This window comes from Hoplias malabaricus, chromosome 15 (genome assembly GCF_029633855.1).
Source record: "Hoplias malabaricus isolate fHopMal1 chromosome 15, fHopMal1.hap1, whole genome shotgun sequence".
Taxonomy (NCBI): domain Eukaryota; kingdom Metazoa; phylum Chordata; class Actinopteri; order Characiformes; family Erythrinidae; genus Hoplias; species Hoplias malabaricus.
In genome coordinates, this window is record NC_089814.1 from 19,132,513 (window position 1) to 19,148,404 (window position 15,892).

The 15,892-nt window shown below is 40.0% G+C and overlaps 2 protein-coding genes across 2 annotated transcripts; both read left to right on the plus strand.

Moving 5' to 3' along the window:
* The first annotated feature begins 2,117 nt into the window (after positions 1-2,117).
* Positions 2,118-7,168, plus strand: npas4b (neuronal PAS domain protein 4b). The gene is made up of 8 exons (XM_066646620.1): positions 2,118-2,502; positions 3,569-3,732; positions 3,875-3,977; positions 4,224-4,515; positions 4,623-4,732; positions 4,832-4,967; positions 5,081-6,624; positions 6,725-7,168. The coding sequence occupies exons 1-8, from the start codon at positions 2,328-2,330 to the stop codon at positions 6,748-6,750; spliced, it is 2,550 nt and encodes an 849-aa protein (XP_066502717.1). The 5' UTR covers positions 2,118-2,327; the 3' UTR covers positions 6,751-7,168.
* Positions 7,169-11,322: 4,154 nt separating this feature from the next.
* On the plus strand, positions 11,323-14,462 carry mrps12 (mitochondrial ribosomal protein S12). Its single transcript, XM_066646323.1, has 3 exons — positions 11,323-11,557; positions 11,726-11,784; positions 12,762-14,462. The coding sequence occupies exons 2-3, from the start codon at positions 11,736-11,738 to the stop codon at positions 13,151-13,153; spliced, it is 441 nt and encodes a 146-aa protein (XP_066502420.1). The 5' UTR covers positions 11,323-11,557; positions 11,726-11,735; the 3' UTR covers positions 13,154-14,462.
* Positions 14,463-15,892: the final 1,430 nt, after the last annotated feature.

The following is a 15,892-nucleotide window of genomic DNA, read 5'->3' on the forward strand; positions in this document are numbered from 1 at the left end:
ATCGTGGTAGCTTCATTCAACAAACAAATAAATAGATAAATAAAAATGACTATTTTGACAAATATTTGATCAATTGAAAAGAAATTGTTGCTATTGAGACTGTGCTCAAATTTAATGAAAAAAATAAATCTTCAAAAGTTAATAGTCAAAAATGGAAAAAATAATGTTTTGATTGTTCCTGAATGTTCCTGACAGCATAATTATAATAATAATATATGCATATTTCATTGCCATTGTTTGTCACTTTGTACTTGACAAGGATATAAATCCATTTGCACCTGTTGCTGAAAGGCTTTTGGACTCCTGTTCGTGCAATACTTCTTCTGAAATTATGCGTATTAAAAATGTTTTTTCACCCTTTACTACAGATAGAGCTTCTACTCCTCTGGAAATGACTTTACACTAAATTTTGGAGGTGTGAGGTTATGATTGCTTTTAGCCATAAGAACATTGGTGAGTAGTAGTATTAGTGAGTTCTAAAAGTAATGGACGGAGCTCCATCATTTGAGACAATGCAATTCCACTGCTCCACAATCTAACACACAATGCCAAGCATCAGCAAGAGTGGTATAAAACCCTCTCTACAGCCAGCACTTGTCATAGAGCTCATGTGCAACTGCTTTAGAGTATCAGACCTTTTAAACTGTGATAATATTAACTGTATAAACAACAATGAAGATCTCCAAAAAGGATGTGTTCACTAATCATTGCCAACATTTGTATGGAGCTATATTAGGGTCAAAAGTTTTTTTCATTTAAAAAAAAAAAACTAGTTCTCATTGTCAACACAGAGGAAGCTCCTCCGCCTTCATTGCTAAGCTGTCAGTCGTTAAACCACGCCCCTCTCCGCTGATGTCCCGCCTCCCACGCAAGAAAAGGGTCAGAAATCTAAAACTGAAAAACAATGTCCTGAAACTGAAAAAAAAAAACGATGTGAAAGTGAAAATAAGATAACTAAAGAAACTAAAAAAAATTAGATTTGAATCTGAAAACATAAAATCTGCAGCTGAAAAATATAACACTTCAGATATCAAAATATATAGGAACGTGAACATTGAAAATAAATTATTTATTCCAAAAACTAAAATAATTAAATCAAAATTCTATTTAAATTGAAAAAAAAAATCATCATACACTTTTTTTTATTTTGAATGAACTGTTGTATTTTTCAAAGTTCAATCTCAAGATTTGAACATTCAGTTTCGGATTTTTGTTTCAAATGAACAAAATTTTGACCCTACTATAGCTCCATATGTTTAGACATATAATGTACAGATGTACACATCAATAAAATTACTTAATTCTTGCTGTTCTAGTTTTCTTGGATTGATAACTAGTAATCACCTAGTAATTTACCTAGGAATAAACTACTGTTATCACTAAGGCTGCTGCAATGCTCCATTCCACGCAGAGACTTGTTCAGATGCAGAACTGAACACTTTTAGTGACAGAAAGCCTCTAATCTGAATCTTTTCTTGCAGTGAGCTGAAATGTAAATGCCATTGGTCACGGTGTATGTGTGCATGCATGAATGTGTGTCTTGTGTATCACTTGTTTGCTTTCATGCATTGGTTTATTGTTTATTTACTTGTTTGTTTGTGTGTGGTGTAAAAGTGGTGAGACAGTGGATGCAGCATCGTGAGATTCCAGCCTCCTACCAGCAGCACCACCACCAACCTTCAACACCGCCTCTGCCTGCAGTTATTTAAAATAAAGAGATATATCTGCTGATAGATAGGTAGATGAAAAGTGTATGCACATGGCTAGTAACTTACAATCTTCAACATGGAAAGAAAGAAGAACAAAGATAATGCTGTTGTTAATAATAATAATAATAATATGCTATAATAAGGGAACGTGAGGCACCGATATAGATGAGTGCTGCAGCAGGTGTGTGACAGAACTGAGGATTCTCAGTCTTAGTCCATCATCTTCTTCTTCATCATCATCATCATCATCATCCTCTCTATCTACTTGTGTGAAGGCAGTGAGACGGTGAGTGTCCTGTATCAGTGCACGCCCCTTTCTTCTTCATCATCATCTTCATCATCTCTCTCTGTGTATATAAAGTGCCTGGAGCAGCATCTCCACCACAAACCTGCACCAAGTAACTGCAGTGTTCAGGTCCCCACTCAGGCAGAAACACACACATACACACACACACACGCACGCGACGCGCATTGTGGAAAAAACGCGGGAAAATGATCCGTCATCCGTAAAGTTCTCTTATCTTTTTCCACTACCGTTGTCCCCAATGACACACAGCTCGAGCCCCTGAACCCGCGCGTGTTTCCCGTTGCCTTTTTCCCTCGCGAGGTCACGTGAAGATGTACCGCTCCACTAAAGGAGCGTCTAAAGCGCGGAGAGATCAGATCAACGCCGAGATCCGGCAGCTGAAGGAGCTGCTGCCCATCAGCGACTCGGACAAGTCCCGCCTCTCCTACCTGCACATCATGTCCCTCGCCTGCATCTACACCAGGAAAGCCGCTTTCTTCCCCCAAGGTAAGACCGGTCTGTCTTCACTGGAGCTCCGTGTTGATACAGTGTCTGTGCTAAAGAATAAAGTTGTACTTAAGTCAATATTTCAGCAACATATAAGAGCATTGTATCTTATATAAGTCGTTACTCGTATATAATGTTTCTATCCTGAGAATAAAGTCAGTGTTTAAATTTAATTGCCTAATTAGCAAGTGTTTACGTTTGAAAAATATTATCTGGACTTATTTTCAAAAGCTACCGGACTAGCTATGTGTCATTTTTCAGAGTTGCTGTGTGAGGTAGAGTTACATTAAAAAGTCTTTTCCAGAAAGTCCTGAAAACGTTCAGATAACAAGCCGTTTGCTTTCTTCAGGATTATGAGCTGTGGTCTGTTCCACAAAGCAGGATTTATGAGTTGGCTAGTGATAGATTACTCCAATCCAGAGTTGAGGAGAGTCCAAAAGAGATGTCCCCGAGCCCTTTTCCTATTGGACATTCCACATTATTGGGCTTAATTTTATTGGGTTTAATCTGATATATATATTTATTTAATATATTTAAACTGTAGTTGCCAGATATTCCACAATAAATAAATAAACACTACCAAGCTTGTGCAACAAAATAAGCACATTGTTGCTGACTTATTATTTACTACTGAGTTATTAAGTTCCCTGATATATTTGAACAAACGTAAAATGCTGCTTTATATAGATGAGTATGTGCACCTATTTGGCTTATTAGGCTACTTTCGTCCACACCATCAGCCTGGGGAAAGAAAAAAAATACCAAGTTGATTAGTTATTGAGTACACATGGTGTTGTTCTGAAAACTTAACTAAGAGGTGCTGGCTGGGGACAAATGAAATATATGCAATCAACCCAACTGTTATATTAGTTACATGTGATACCATTTGTATTGGTGTGTTTTTTATATATGTGTAAATCATGTACACATTTAAAACTTACATTTAACCAACACTTTCCTCTGTGGGTGTCATTATGCACTCATTGATTATAAATTGCATCAGTGTTTTATTCTTCCTTTGAGTAGCGCTGTTTATAGTACTCACAATTTATTCTTTCCTCTTCAGATGTAAATGCAGCGGCGAGTGCTGAAGTGAGCAGGGCATTCATGTCAATGCCTGAAATCTCAGAGCTCATACACACATTACCAGGATTCCTCCTCATGCTCACAAGCGAGGGCAAGCTGCTTTATCTCTCAGACAATGTTGCGGATCACCTGGGCCACTCTATGGTGAGATCTGTACTTCATATTCACGTTCTTTTGTTAGTTAGTTAGTTAGTTTGTTTTTTGGTTTAAGGCATTCTCAGTTTATGCACAGTCCTTTACAGCTCTTAATAAATGTCTAACCATGTATTCTCTTGGAATGATGCAGGTGGATCTGGTTGCTCAGAGTGACAGCATATACGACATTATAGACCCTGCTGACCATTTTATTATGAGAAGTAATCTGGTGCCAGTGACCACACCTGACACAGGTAACTATAAGCATTTTTGTTCAAGTTTTATGAAGCTGATGCTAAACATTGAGGGCCCTAAGCAACATATTACTTATTATACTACATTTACTAATATTTATCCTGCTAAACATAATTGAGTGAGTGACAATGCCTATATGCGTGCTTGGTCATCTGGGTAAATGGGATTAGAATTTCTTACTTATAGCATTAAAAGCCCACCAATATCCCTATATTTACTTACTATTCCCCGCCTTGTTTTCTTAGAGCGCCTTTTCCGCTGTCGCTTCAACACTTCAAAATTTGTGAGGAGACATGGCTCTGGAAATAAGGCGACTCTGGTGCGAGCTCGCTGTTTACCATCACCTTACCATGCTGCCTCCTACTGGACATCCAACCCAGTGTGGGTGTGTTTCTGCTCACCTCTGGAGCCCCAGGCACCACCATCTTCAACCACCAGGAACCCCTTGCCAACTCCACCCGCAGAACAGGCCTTTCTGTTAGCCTGCTTTCAGTCGCAGCACAGTCGGGACATGAGGATACAGGCTGCCCAGGACAGGTAAAAGAACCAAACAATATAAAACCATGCAAGTGAGATTAGTGAGAGTTAGTAATACTGGCCTTAAAGACATAAACTAATTTCTGTGCTTTATGTTTCCGCTGCAGTGTGAGTGTGTATTTGGGCTACGATGTAGAGGCACTTCGCTCTCGATCCTGGTACAGTTTGCTACATCCTCGTGATCTCTCTCATGCCTCAGCACAGCACTGCTCCCTGTGTGAGTATAGATACTGTACATGTGGCTATCAATTCAAACAGGAATGACCTAACTGCAATGTAGTGGGCTGTGTGAATAAAGCCTTCTTTTCTTCTGCAGTACGTGAAGGAGGTGGGAGGCAAGTGGAGATGGTGGTTCAGGTGGAGGCAGCTGACCACTCATGGGTGTGGCTTTACATGGTTCTTCAACTCCAGACTGGAGAACATCCCATTAACTGCCAGAATTATGTCATTAGGTACTTATTAACAGCAATGCTCTCTTCAGCTTCACACTATTATAAATATATATAAATTTTTTACTCATCAGTATGATAATGACATTTCATGCTTCTCTTCCTTCATTCCTCAGTGAATCTGAAGCATGGTCAGTGCGTCAGCAGCTGTATTCTGAGCAGAACCAGTTGGCTCTCCTGTACCAGGAGGGTTTGAGTCAGCAGTGCTCAGATCCAGCTCTGTCCAGCCCAGATCAAGTCTTCACTCCCAGCAGCAGTGGCCTGTCCACTCAATCCTTCGACTTCAGCTTCACTGCTTCTGGCCGAAGCTCTTCTGAGGAACAGTCGGGCCAGCCGGTGGGACCTGTTCCCTGCCCTGGCTTCTCTTTGGAGGAACAACAGCATGGAAGCCAGCAGATGTGGTTACCAGAAGCCAACCAGAAGTTCTCCACAGAATCGTCCCCTTCTGACCCTCCCACTCAGCTGAGTCAAATGCCTCGTATACCAAGCCATTCAAACACAACTAGTCAACCTCCTGCACCCCTCCCGAGACTCAGTATGCCCAAAACACCCAACACTGGGGAGGTAGTTTGCACTCCCCCGTATACTCCAAGGTTTGGAGGAGGCCGTTTCATGTTTGGTGAAGAGCTTTTCAAGCCAGACTCTGCCAGTGCCCCAAGTCAAATCACCCAAACCATGACTTCAGCAAGTCATGCAGTGTCTGTGTCGACAGGCATTGGCCTGGCAATGTCTGTACAGCATTACTCTAGGCATATTTATGAGAAGCTCCCTCCTACTCCAGATAGCCCAGGGCCTGACGAGTGCCTCCTCATGGCACTGCCAGAGATAAGAGGGCCACTGTATGTTGATGTCCCCCATTCAGGTAATCATGGTCCCCTCGAGGATCTGCTGACCCCAGAAGCTTCTCCTACAGAACAGCCCTGCCCAGCTTTCTTTGCCAAGCAAGTTGACGTTGAACAAGAGCAACTGGAAATCTCCCTCTTGGCTCAGTATCTCAGTTCTGTGGCTGAGGGCTTCTGTCACGAGCATCCAGCAGCGACACACACCCCATCCCCACTGTCCACTCAAAACCCACCTGAGCTGCCATCCTGTGAATTCCCATCCACAGTGCGCTGGAAAGAAGCTTACTCATCAGTGGCTCAAGATCAAATCTCTTTATTTGTAGAAAGACTTCTAACAGCTCTCCCCACCTCCTCCTCCTCCTCTGCGTCTCCGCCTCAAGCCCGCTCTCCGCTTCCTCCTCCTCCTCCTACTCCGACCCCAGTGAACAGCTGTTCTCCTGGGCACCCACAGGAGGAGGCTTTAGTTGGTGTGCACCACCTCTGTAGCGTCCAGTTGACGCACCATAACAGCACGGCTGGGGTCAGGCAGCTGGAGCCAGAGTTGACCACAGAGGGAAAGGCTTTAACGGAGAGTCCGATGGATGTGGAGCTTTTGCCTCCAGCACTAACGTCCAGTCTCTCCGACTCTCCAGAGTCAACACCTGGCCCAGTATTTCCTGACCACACCCCCAGCCTCACCTGTGCCCAGTCCCTCCTGGAGGAGCTGGTCACCATGGAAACCGTGTTCGAGGCAGCCGCCCCGATTACTCCTGCCCTGAGGCAACAACCTGAGTTGTATCAACTCCCTCTTCAGGAGTCGCCACAGCACTTCTATCAAGGTGAGAATCAGAGACACAGGGGACTTTTGTAGCTTTCACACACAGATTCTAAATGCTAAAAAGTCTAATCTCTCTTTGTTCTTTTCTTGTTCCCTTTCAGGTGGAAATGGTGATCACATGTTCTGAAATAAGTCTGTGACTTAATTGATAAAGTATGGCATATTGTCACAATTTTCTCAGTAAGGAATCTTCTAAGACTGTATAAAGTATACAAAAATATATATATAAAAAAATGAAAATATAAGAAATACATGAATTATGTGTTTATACTTCAACAGAACGAATGTCACATGAGCACTTGTATTCATGATGGACTGTCATTTTTCTGTGGGAAAAAAAAGATATAGAAAATAACTAAGATTATTCTCATTATGGCAGTTTCACAAAGTGCCACTGTTTTTGTATTCACTTATAGTGAAGACTGTGTGTTTTACATGAGGACTCTTTCAGAGCTGGACGGAACATGTTTGTATTGGCTCTGTTGCGCCCTAATGTAGAGTTGTCTACAGTAAAAGTAGAGGATTGATTCCTAGAACTATATTAATACATATATATTTTTACATTGTTTACAAGATGCTTGTGTCTGTGGAATTATCTGAGAAAAGCCATGAACAAATATTTATTTTCTTCTATGGAAATGATAAATGTCTAATGCTAATAAAGATTATATTGCCTTGAATAGCCTGGGTGCATTTCCTTGATATACCATTGAAGTACAGAAAACATGTTTATGACAGTAAATTAAATGCATCATTATCAAAGCCAGGGGATTGAAGCATCTCTACATGCATTCATTAATGCTGCCCCCCAGGATGTGTATTGTTCTACAGTTCCGCCCTTTCATTCGGTGCCTTTTTAGAGGGTCTCCATGGTTTCATGGAAGTGAGAAGTACAGACTGACGCACATGATGAGGTGCAGTCTATTTTTCCTGACGCATGCTCTTGACTCAGAGGCATGGTGGAGACAATCAGCTTCCCACTCTAACTCCCACTCACACGGAGTGAACATTCACCCGGCCTACACTCGCTCATTACAGCAGGTAGTGCATGATAATACCCTAAAAGGCCTTTCCTGTCTCTCTCTCCCTTAGCCTATGCCTTCAACAAGCTCTGCTGTTACTGAGGGACTACAAGTCCTCCACACTGTAGGCCCTGCCCCCACAGCCCTGTTCTCATCAGTTTCCGGTAGCATCACTTTAGAGCATCATTTTGCTTCCTTTTCTTGGATACTGCCCAATACAGCAATGACCCACCTACACTCTTCTCATAGGTCAACGTATGCCCACATCTCCAAAAATATCCCCTCTACCGTCCACGCTCTCATTGGTCAGCCCTCCAGCCTGTGAATGAGCTCTCTGTCCCCTCTTCCTGTCCTTGTGCTCGCGGTGGCCTTTCAGCGCTGAAGAGGAACCAAAATAGATGAATTTGAAAAGAGGAGAAAAAGTGAGAGCGATGGAAAGGTAGAAAGAGAGAGGGAGAGAGGGCTGGATGGCGTACATGTTTTTGAAGGTACATGAGGACTTTAGGTGCGCTTTCCACCCACTCTTCGAATTGTGTCTTTTCATCCTTCCTCTTTCACACATCTGTGAGCTCTCATTCATTAGTCTTGTCATTCTCTCTCTCTCTCTCTCTCTCTCTCTCTCTCTCTCTCTCTCTCGCTCTCTCTCCCTCTCTTCTTATGACTCACCCTCTTTGCCCCATCCCTCGCTCCTCCGCTCCATTCACTTCTTCTCTCAATCCCTCTGTTTATCATCCTCTGCTTGATCATCCTCCAACCACACAAACAGCCCCTGTGCCTACTTATATGGAAATGCAAGAGCAAAAGCAAACGATAAACTCTCAGAGCATCTTGTGTGCCATGAACACAGCCTCCTACATGTTATGTTTGAGAGCTGATCAACAAAATGTCATGCCAGTGATATGATATGAGTGGAACGAAGCGGCTAAAGCACAAACAATGCTCATAAAATGGCATAATAAATAACATTTTAAACAGCTTTTTTGGTTAATTAAGTGAATCAGTCTAAATCATGCTTGCCAAAATTTGCTTTTGGATATATACCACTCACCGCAACCCTGAAATGGACAAGCAGAAAAGATAATGATGATGATACCTACTACGCACCATACTTGGCTCTAATATTCAGACACAACCACGAGGACTTCATTAACTGGATCAGCCGGGTTAGGCCCTGTTTACACTTGGCATTAACATCACTGTGACCTTCATTCATTCATTATCTGTAACTGCTTTTCCAATTCATGGTCACGGTGGACCCGGAGCCTACCCTGAAAATCACTGGGCACAAGGCAGGAACACACCCTGGAGGGGGCGCTAGTCCTTCACAAGGCGACACACACTCACACATTCACGCCTACAGACACTTTTGAGTCACCAATCCACCTACCAACGTGTGTTTTTGGACTGTGGGAGGAAACCGGAGCACCCAGAAGAAACCCACACAGACACGGGGAGAACACACCAAACTCCTCACAGACCGTCACCTTGAGTGGGACTTGAACCCACAACTAGCAGGTCCCTGGAGCTGATTGACAGCATCGCTACCTGCTGCAAAACAAATTGTGTTTTTTGGTTGATTGTCCTCCAGCTTCTCAAGAACAATGAGAGAAACATGTACAGTTTAAAACTAGGAGTACTAGGATTGTGTTCTCTGACGGTCCACTATTCCGTTTCTTTGACATGAGTTGGAGTGGTGTTGGTGATCCAGAACTAGTGATCCATCATCATCCATCACATCAGTACTAAAATCTTAACAAAAATCTCACCATGTCTAATGTAAATGCTTACTTTAGTTCATGGACAGTCAAATGTCTTTAAATTCTTTCATCAAATCAATGTCACAAAAGCTTTTTGGATTTTTTTTATTAATGTGTTAGTGGTTTAAAAATACAATGTACAACTAACTAAAATATAATACAACACAGTAAATAAATTACATGACTTAAAAATTGATATAAGAGTGGCACGGTGGTACAGCAGGTAGTGGTCGCAGTCACACAGCTCCAGGGTCCTGGAGGTTGTGGGTTCGATTCCAGCTCCGGGTGACCGTCTGGGAGGAATTTTGTGTGTTCTCCCCTTGTCTGCGTGGGTTTCCTCCCACAGTCCAAAAACACACAGATTGTCAACAGGTATAGGTGACTGCGTGAGTGAATGTGTCAGTGTACGATACTCAGGGTGTACCAGTCTTGTGCCCATTGATTCTGTGTAGGCACTGGACCAACTGCCACCCTGAACAGGAAGAAATGGTTATAGAAGATTAATGAAAGAAGAAGAGGTCACAGTATTTTTTGCCTGGGAAATATTCATTCATTTACATATTTATCTGAAGACTTAATAATCTCAAATGTTCTGTCCTAAAGCAAAACTGTCGAAATCAGAAAGAAGGTAAAAGCTCTAAAAGCCTGTGTGGAGCTGTTTCTTAATATTCAAGGCTTCTTGGTGTAGATAGAACTTGTAAATTGTAGATAATTATGGCAGATGCATCACAATCTCTAGCTGATTCCTCTCACAGCCGGTTAGACATACAATAGAGTGATTGAAAATGTAAGTACACTGTGAACTGTTTAACGTTCTGAGAATATACAATATTTGTTAAGCAGACTTTAGAAGTTTATGTATATTTTAGGCTCATTTAAAGTCAGACCTTAACTTATACTACAGCGCTCAACCAACACAGTTCAGCGCTAATTTCAGGCCTTTTACTAGGTGGACATCTAGTGGCCAACAACATGAACTGCACAGGACACAGTTCATTTCATAGCTTTAGGGTCACAGTGAAATTGAATCTGACCATAGAGGAAGTTGTTAGTTTTCTTATTAAAGTGTATAGATACAGATCTGTTTATTTATTAAAGGTAAACAAAATAACACCTCCACCCAGCTTCATGCTGCCAACATGCCCCAGTTGTCACCCTATTTTATAAAATATGGTACTCTTATTTTAATGTCCAGGGACCTTTGGCTTTCATAGCCATTTGGGGCCTCAGGAACACAAGCTGTAAATCTGAGGACAGTCCACAAATAATCAATAGCATATTGTATTATAATGTAATTATATATTATATTATAATGTTGAAATAATAATAATTATTGTAATATAATATAGGTGGATTGGCGACTCAAAATTGTTCGTAGGGGTGAGTGTGTGAGTGAATGTGTGTGTGTGTGTGTCTGTGTTGCCCTGTGAAGGACTGGCGCCCCCTCCAGGGTGTATTCCCGCCTTGCACCCAATGATTCTGTGTAGGCTCTGGACCCACCGCGACCCTGAACTGGATAAGCGCTTACAGATAATGAATGAATGAATGTAATATAATATAATGTTGAAATATATTTGTCTCACATACACTGACTTTTTGCATGTTTCATTTTCATTTTTACTATTTTTAAAATTGTAATTCAGTTATGTGCTAAATTTAAGACCTAATGAAATTAAGATAAAATGGTATAAAATAAATGCTTAAGAAAATACAGTTTGAGGTCAGTTTTGAGTCAGTGTGTATTTGATTGTGTGTCCGCTGGGCGTCAGTAGAGAGTTTTACTGGAACGAAATCAACCTGGGTGTATCTCAAATAGCTTCTTGTTCCCTACACAGTGCAGTAGAGAGACCGCGTAACTATGGATTTTACTAAAACATAGATCACAAATATTAGACAAAAATTGGATCAGAACGTTGCCGAATATTCATGGATTTAATATAATGCACTAATTTAGGCGTAAAGCCGTTATTTTACTACCTTGATAGTGCACTACACTGGTGTAGCATTTGAGACGCAGCCTCTGATTATTTCTCAACATGGAGGCGATCATGTCTGCAACATAAACCAGAGAGAGGTCAACATATTCCGGCTTTATTTCTAAGAAAAATAACTGTAAATACAGAGATTTCTACATCTGACCGCGGAGCAGAAACAGGTATATCATTTACCTTCTGCGGACTCTGTAAACAATCCTCCATTGTCAACAGTGAATAGTTTTGTTGTTGGTTTGTGAATAAAAAGTCCACGCTGCCCAGGGATAATTATATAGTTAACGTTATACTCTCAGTGGTTTGATTTATAATCCTTTTTCATTTCTTTACAGCGGGTTTATAATGTCTTTTCTTGTGAATTTGAGACCTTTGCTGTCTTCAGTCTTACATGGTGAGTTTATTTCAATGCTACACTTAAGTCATAATTCAGTTCATTAAAAATTAGAAATATTAAAAGTGAAGTGTTTTATTCTCTTAATTATTGTCGTATATACTCATGCAAATATTACATAACTACTGTATTTGTTATATATATATATGTATGTATGTATGTATATGTGTGTGTGTGTGTATATATATATATATATATATATATATATATATATATAATAGCCAATTTTACCCAGTAAATGTACCTTACTGGCTACTACAATGCTTAAATATTCATACATTTATATTTAAATGTAAAATACAAGAACGAAACGACTCTCAAAACAACATTAAGTTTTTTTTAAAAAACTTAATACCACACATAGATTGCATATAACAAATCTACACATCTTGATGTAAAAATAAATAAATAAATAAAATAAAAAATCGAAGACCAGAGTTATTTCAGAGCTTTTTCCCCATTTAATGTGACATAATCTGAAATTAAGGAAAATTTACAAATAAAAAATAAGTACACTCATTTTGCTGCATAAATTTTATGACCGCATTCAGTGTTTGTGTGTAGTTATCTATCAGCATGCCACATCCTGATGGGGAAATATTTGTTTAGGGTGTGTGCCAGAGTTGAATGATATTTGGAACTGTTCATAATTCCACCTTGACTAAAGCCCCAGTTCCAGATGAAGGAAAAAATCATAAAGTTGCCACCACCATGCTTTTGGAGCATTGTTGCTGGTTGCTGTCAATATCAGTGTTAACACGTGTTTCTCAAAAAAAAAAAAAGGTCTGAATGACCTTTTACAATGTGAGAAGTTGGTGAAACTCCCCTTTTTACAGACCTCATTCCCCTGCTACATCCAGATTTCCGCTGTGTTCCATTCCAGACAGTTTAATGTATTAATTTATTTTACACACTTTTCTAAATATGCTTTGCAGAACTATAAATAAAATGCATTTATATATTTACTACTCTTCCAGCATCCCAGTTTTCATTCCCTTGGTCTGGATCTATCTTGGGAAGCTTCAGCAGGACCATGGCAACACTCAATCAGATGCACCGCAGAGGCAAACTTCCTCCACCTCCCAAAAAGATCAGCGCCACTTTCGGCAGGCCACAGCTGAAGGCTGTAGTCTTGAAGACTATAATCAGAAAACCTAAAAAACCCAACTCAGCCAACCGCAAATGTGCAAGGGTCCGTCTCTCCAACGGAAAAGAAGCAGTGGCATTCATACCTGGGGAAGGACACAACCTTCAGGAGCACCACGTAGTGCTGGTGCAGGGAGGACGGACACAGGATCTACCAGGCGTCAAACTCACGGTAGTCAGAGGCAAATATGACTGTGCTCATGTAGTGAAGAAGAAACAGTAAATTCTGTTGTTCATGTCTGGAACTGTTCTTAAACCTAATGGGGTTCCCAGCATCAAGTGATCAGTCTGAAATGCAGTTATTTTCCAATAGAATTACATCCTACTGCTTTAGTGTTATTTGCAGTGTATCACGGTCATATTAAAAAATAAACCTTTTATGACCCAAAGTGTTGCAGCAGGTGGAGGCACTGGTATGTTTATAAGTTATGAGGGTTTAAGTTGTTTATTTAATGTTTTTTGCCCACTATGCCATCTTATATGCACCATATTTAGAAAAATGAGAACTTATGAAAGAAACTTAAACTTTAATTAAGGCTATTGCTGAGCCTTCTCCAGAACCTGTTTTGAAAAGCCACTGAGCTCAAGTACACCACCTGGTGCTTGGTAGATCATTTACATTCATTTTATAGAAGGAAAATTATTGAAAGTCAGTTTAAACCCTAAACCAACAAAACAGGCAAATCAGTAGTGACTATAAGACTTGGTTCCCAGACAAGGACTATTCCCAGGCCTGGACTTTTTTCCATTTCAAACGGATTCTACATTCAAGCATGTTTTAAGGGTTAACAATGCCTTGCCTAGCTGTACATCAGTGTTTGGTATTATATGTTATTCTGATGTTCCATATTAAATTGGTATATTAAGTAGACAGAGATTGAGTTATGGGGGGATTTTTTTTCACCAATTTAAGGTACCATTCATTATTTTAAATTACTGCAAATTGTTATTCACAAATGATGGTTGAATTGATAAATATGATTGGACATTTTATTGAATTACCAGAAAATGCTCTGTGAGTGTAGAAAACACATAAAAAGAAAGTAAAGAAGCTTAGAGAGTAGTACTTTGTATTTCACTAATTAATATCACATTACTGTCTGTTCCTAAAATGGTTAGGTATTGCCATTAACATTGTTTTGTTTACATATATATTCTTTCCAAGATCTGTGGTGGGCCCTCCTGAGATCCAGGGGTTTTTGTGTGGAAAGGTTATTTTCATCACCTTTGCCTTTTTTTAAGTTCTTGGAATTCACCCAGCCTCATTTGAGCTCCCAGGAACATGGCACAAGCTTCAACCTAAACAAAATTAGTTACTAGGATGCTTTCCATTGGCTGCTTAACTGGGCAACTCAACAGACATGAGCTAAGAACATATTGTACTTGGATGTTCTGTAAAGAGACTCATCCATTCACAGACCTTGGAGTCAGAATTAATTTCCAGCAGATTTTGCCTTTATTTTTAGTCAAAGTATCATTTTTCTGAGCACAGTCCAGGAATTTAGTTTGGGAAGTGCAGGACTGGCAACTGGCTAGACCATGAGAATAATGCAGACTTTCATGATCAGTGAGCACTGTACTCTATTAAAGCTAGGGTGGTTTGTCTTAAAAAAGAGTTTTTGTCATATTTCATTATATTTAGTTATATAACACCCTGATAGCAACCAGTAAGTTTAAACATCTGATGAAATAAAGAAAGTGATTTGTTGTGTATGTAAGCCAAACAAATAGCAAAAACTGGAAATATTTAATCCAATCAATTCTTTCAGACCGAAGAAAATGATTGGGTTAACTGACAATCTACTTACTTAGTCTATGTGAATGTGTATTCATTTGCGCATGCGTGGTTACATACATACATACGTACAAGCACCACTGAATGCTGGAAAATGGCAGAGAAAAAGACGACGATATGTGCAGATAAACGACTAAAGAAATGAAAGTCAGTAGCAGAGATGGTATCAGAGTAGATATCTGGGGAGCTTTCCAACAGTGGAGGACTCTAAGAACACAGAAAGGCATAGTAATTGATGCAGAGGTAGCTGTTTTTCTAGTATACAAGTAATTATATAATTTAGCATAAACCTATCATTTTATGTAAGTGTGATTTGTGTGTATAAAAGTTAATTGTAGTTATGTAGCCAGAATAGCTGCTCCTTTCTAATGCTGTCAGCTATCTGGTTGTTTATCCCGTTCGTAATATGCATTGTAGTTTGAGGGAGTGTTGGTTGGTGGTATTTATCTGGTATTTACAGTCCCCCTAAAACAGGTCTAACGACGTCCATTTTTATAGGTACAACAAAGATTATTCTCTGCAGCGCTCTCTTTGTGTGTATACATTCACATGTAAATTGGGGGAGTGGTTTTGAAAAGAGGGCTGAAAAAATGGGGTGGACATTTTATTAGGATTCTTTCCAGCCCCACCCACACTGACTGATTTTAACAAAATCGCCTACCCTAGCTTTAACTGCAGAGATACAAAATGTCTTGGTCTATAGACATTTGCTCAGTCTATGCTTCTTCTGCTATCAAGTGACAGATCATTCCCTTTACTGCAGTACCAGCACACATTGTTCTAAGAAAACTTTACAATAGATGTTGGATTATTAGCCAATAGAACGTTAGTGGTCAATCCTGATGTTAATTTTGGATCACAACACCATTACAAATGATCCCCAAAGGTGTTGAATGAGGAGCATTCTCTACCACTGCCCCACAGTACCATCTGCATCTGCAGTGACAGAATAGATGCAAAGTAACTAAATTCCATATTTAAAAGAGGTGTCTTTGTCCTTAAGTGGTTTATGACTCAATTATAAACTGGCCTAAATCTGATGCCGTGACAAAATCATGCATCACTCCTGGATTTTACAATCTGACTATTTCTGAATCACTTCAACATTATCTATATTATCAAGACAAATAAGATGTCAGTATTTCTAATTTATTCAAATTTACTTTT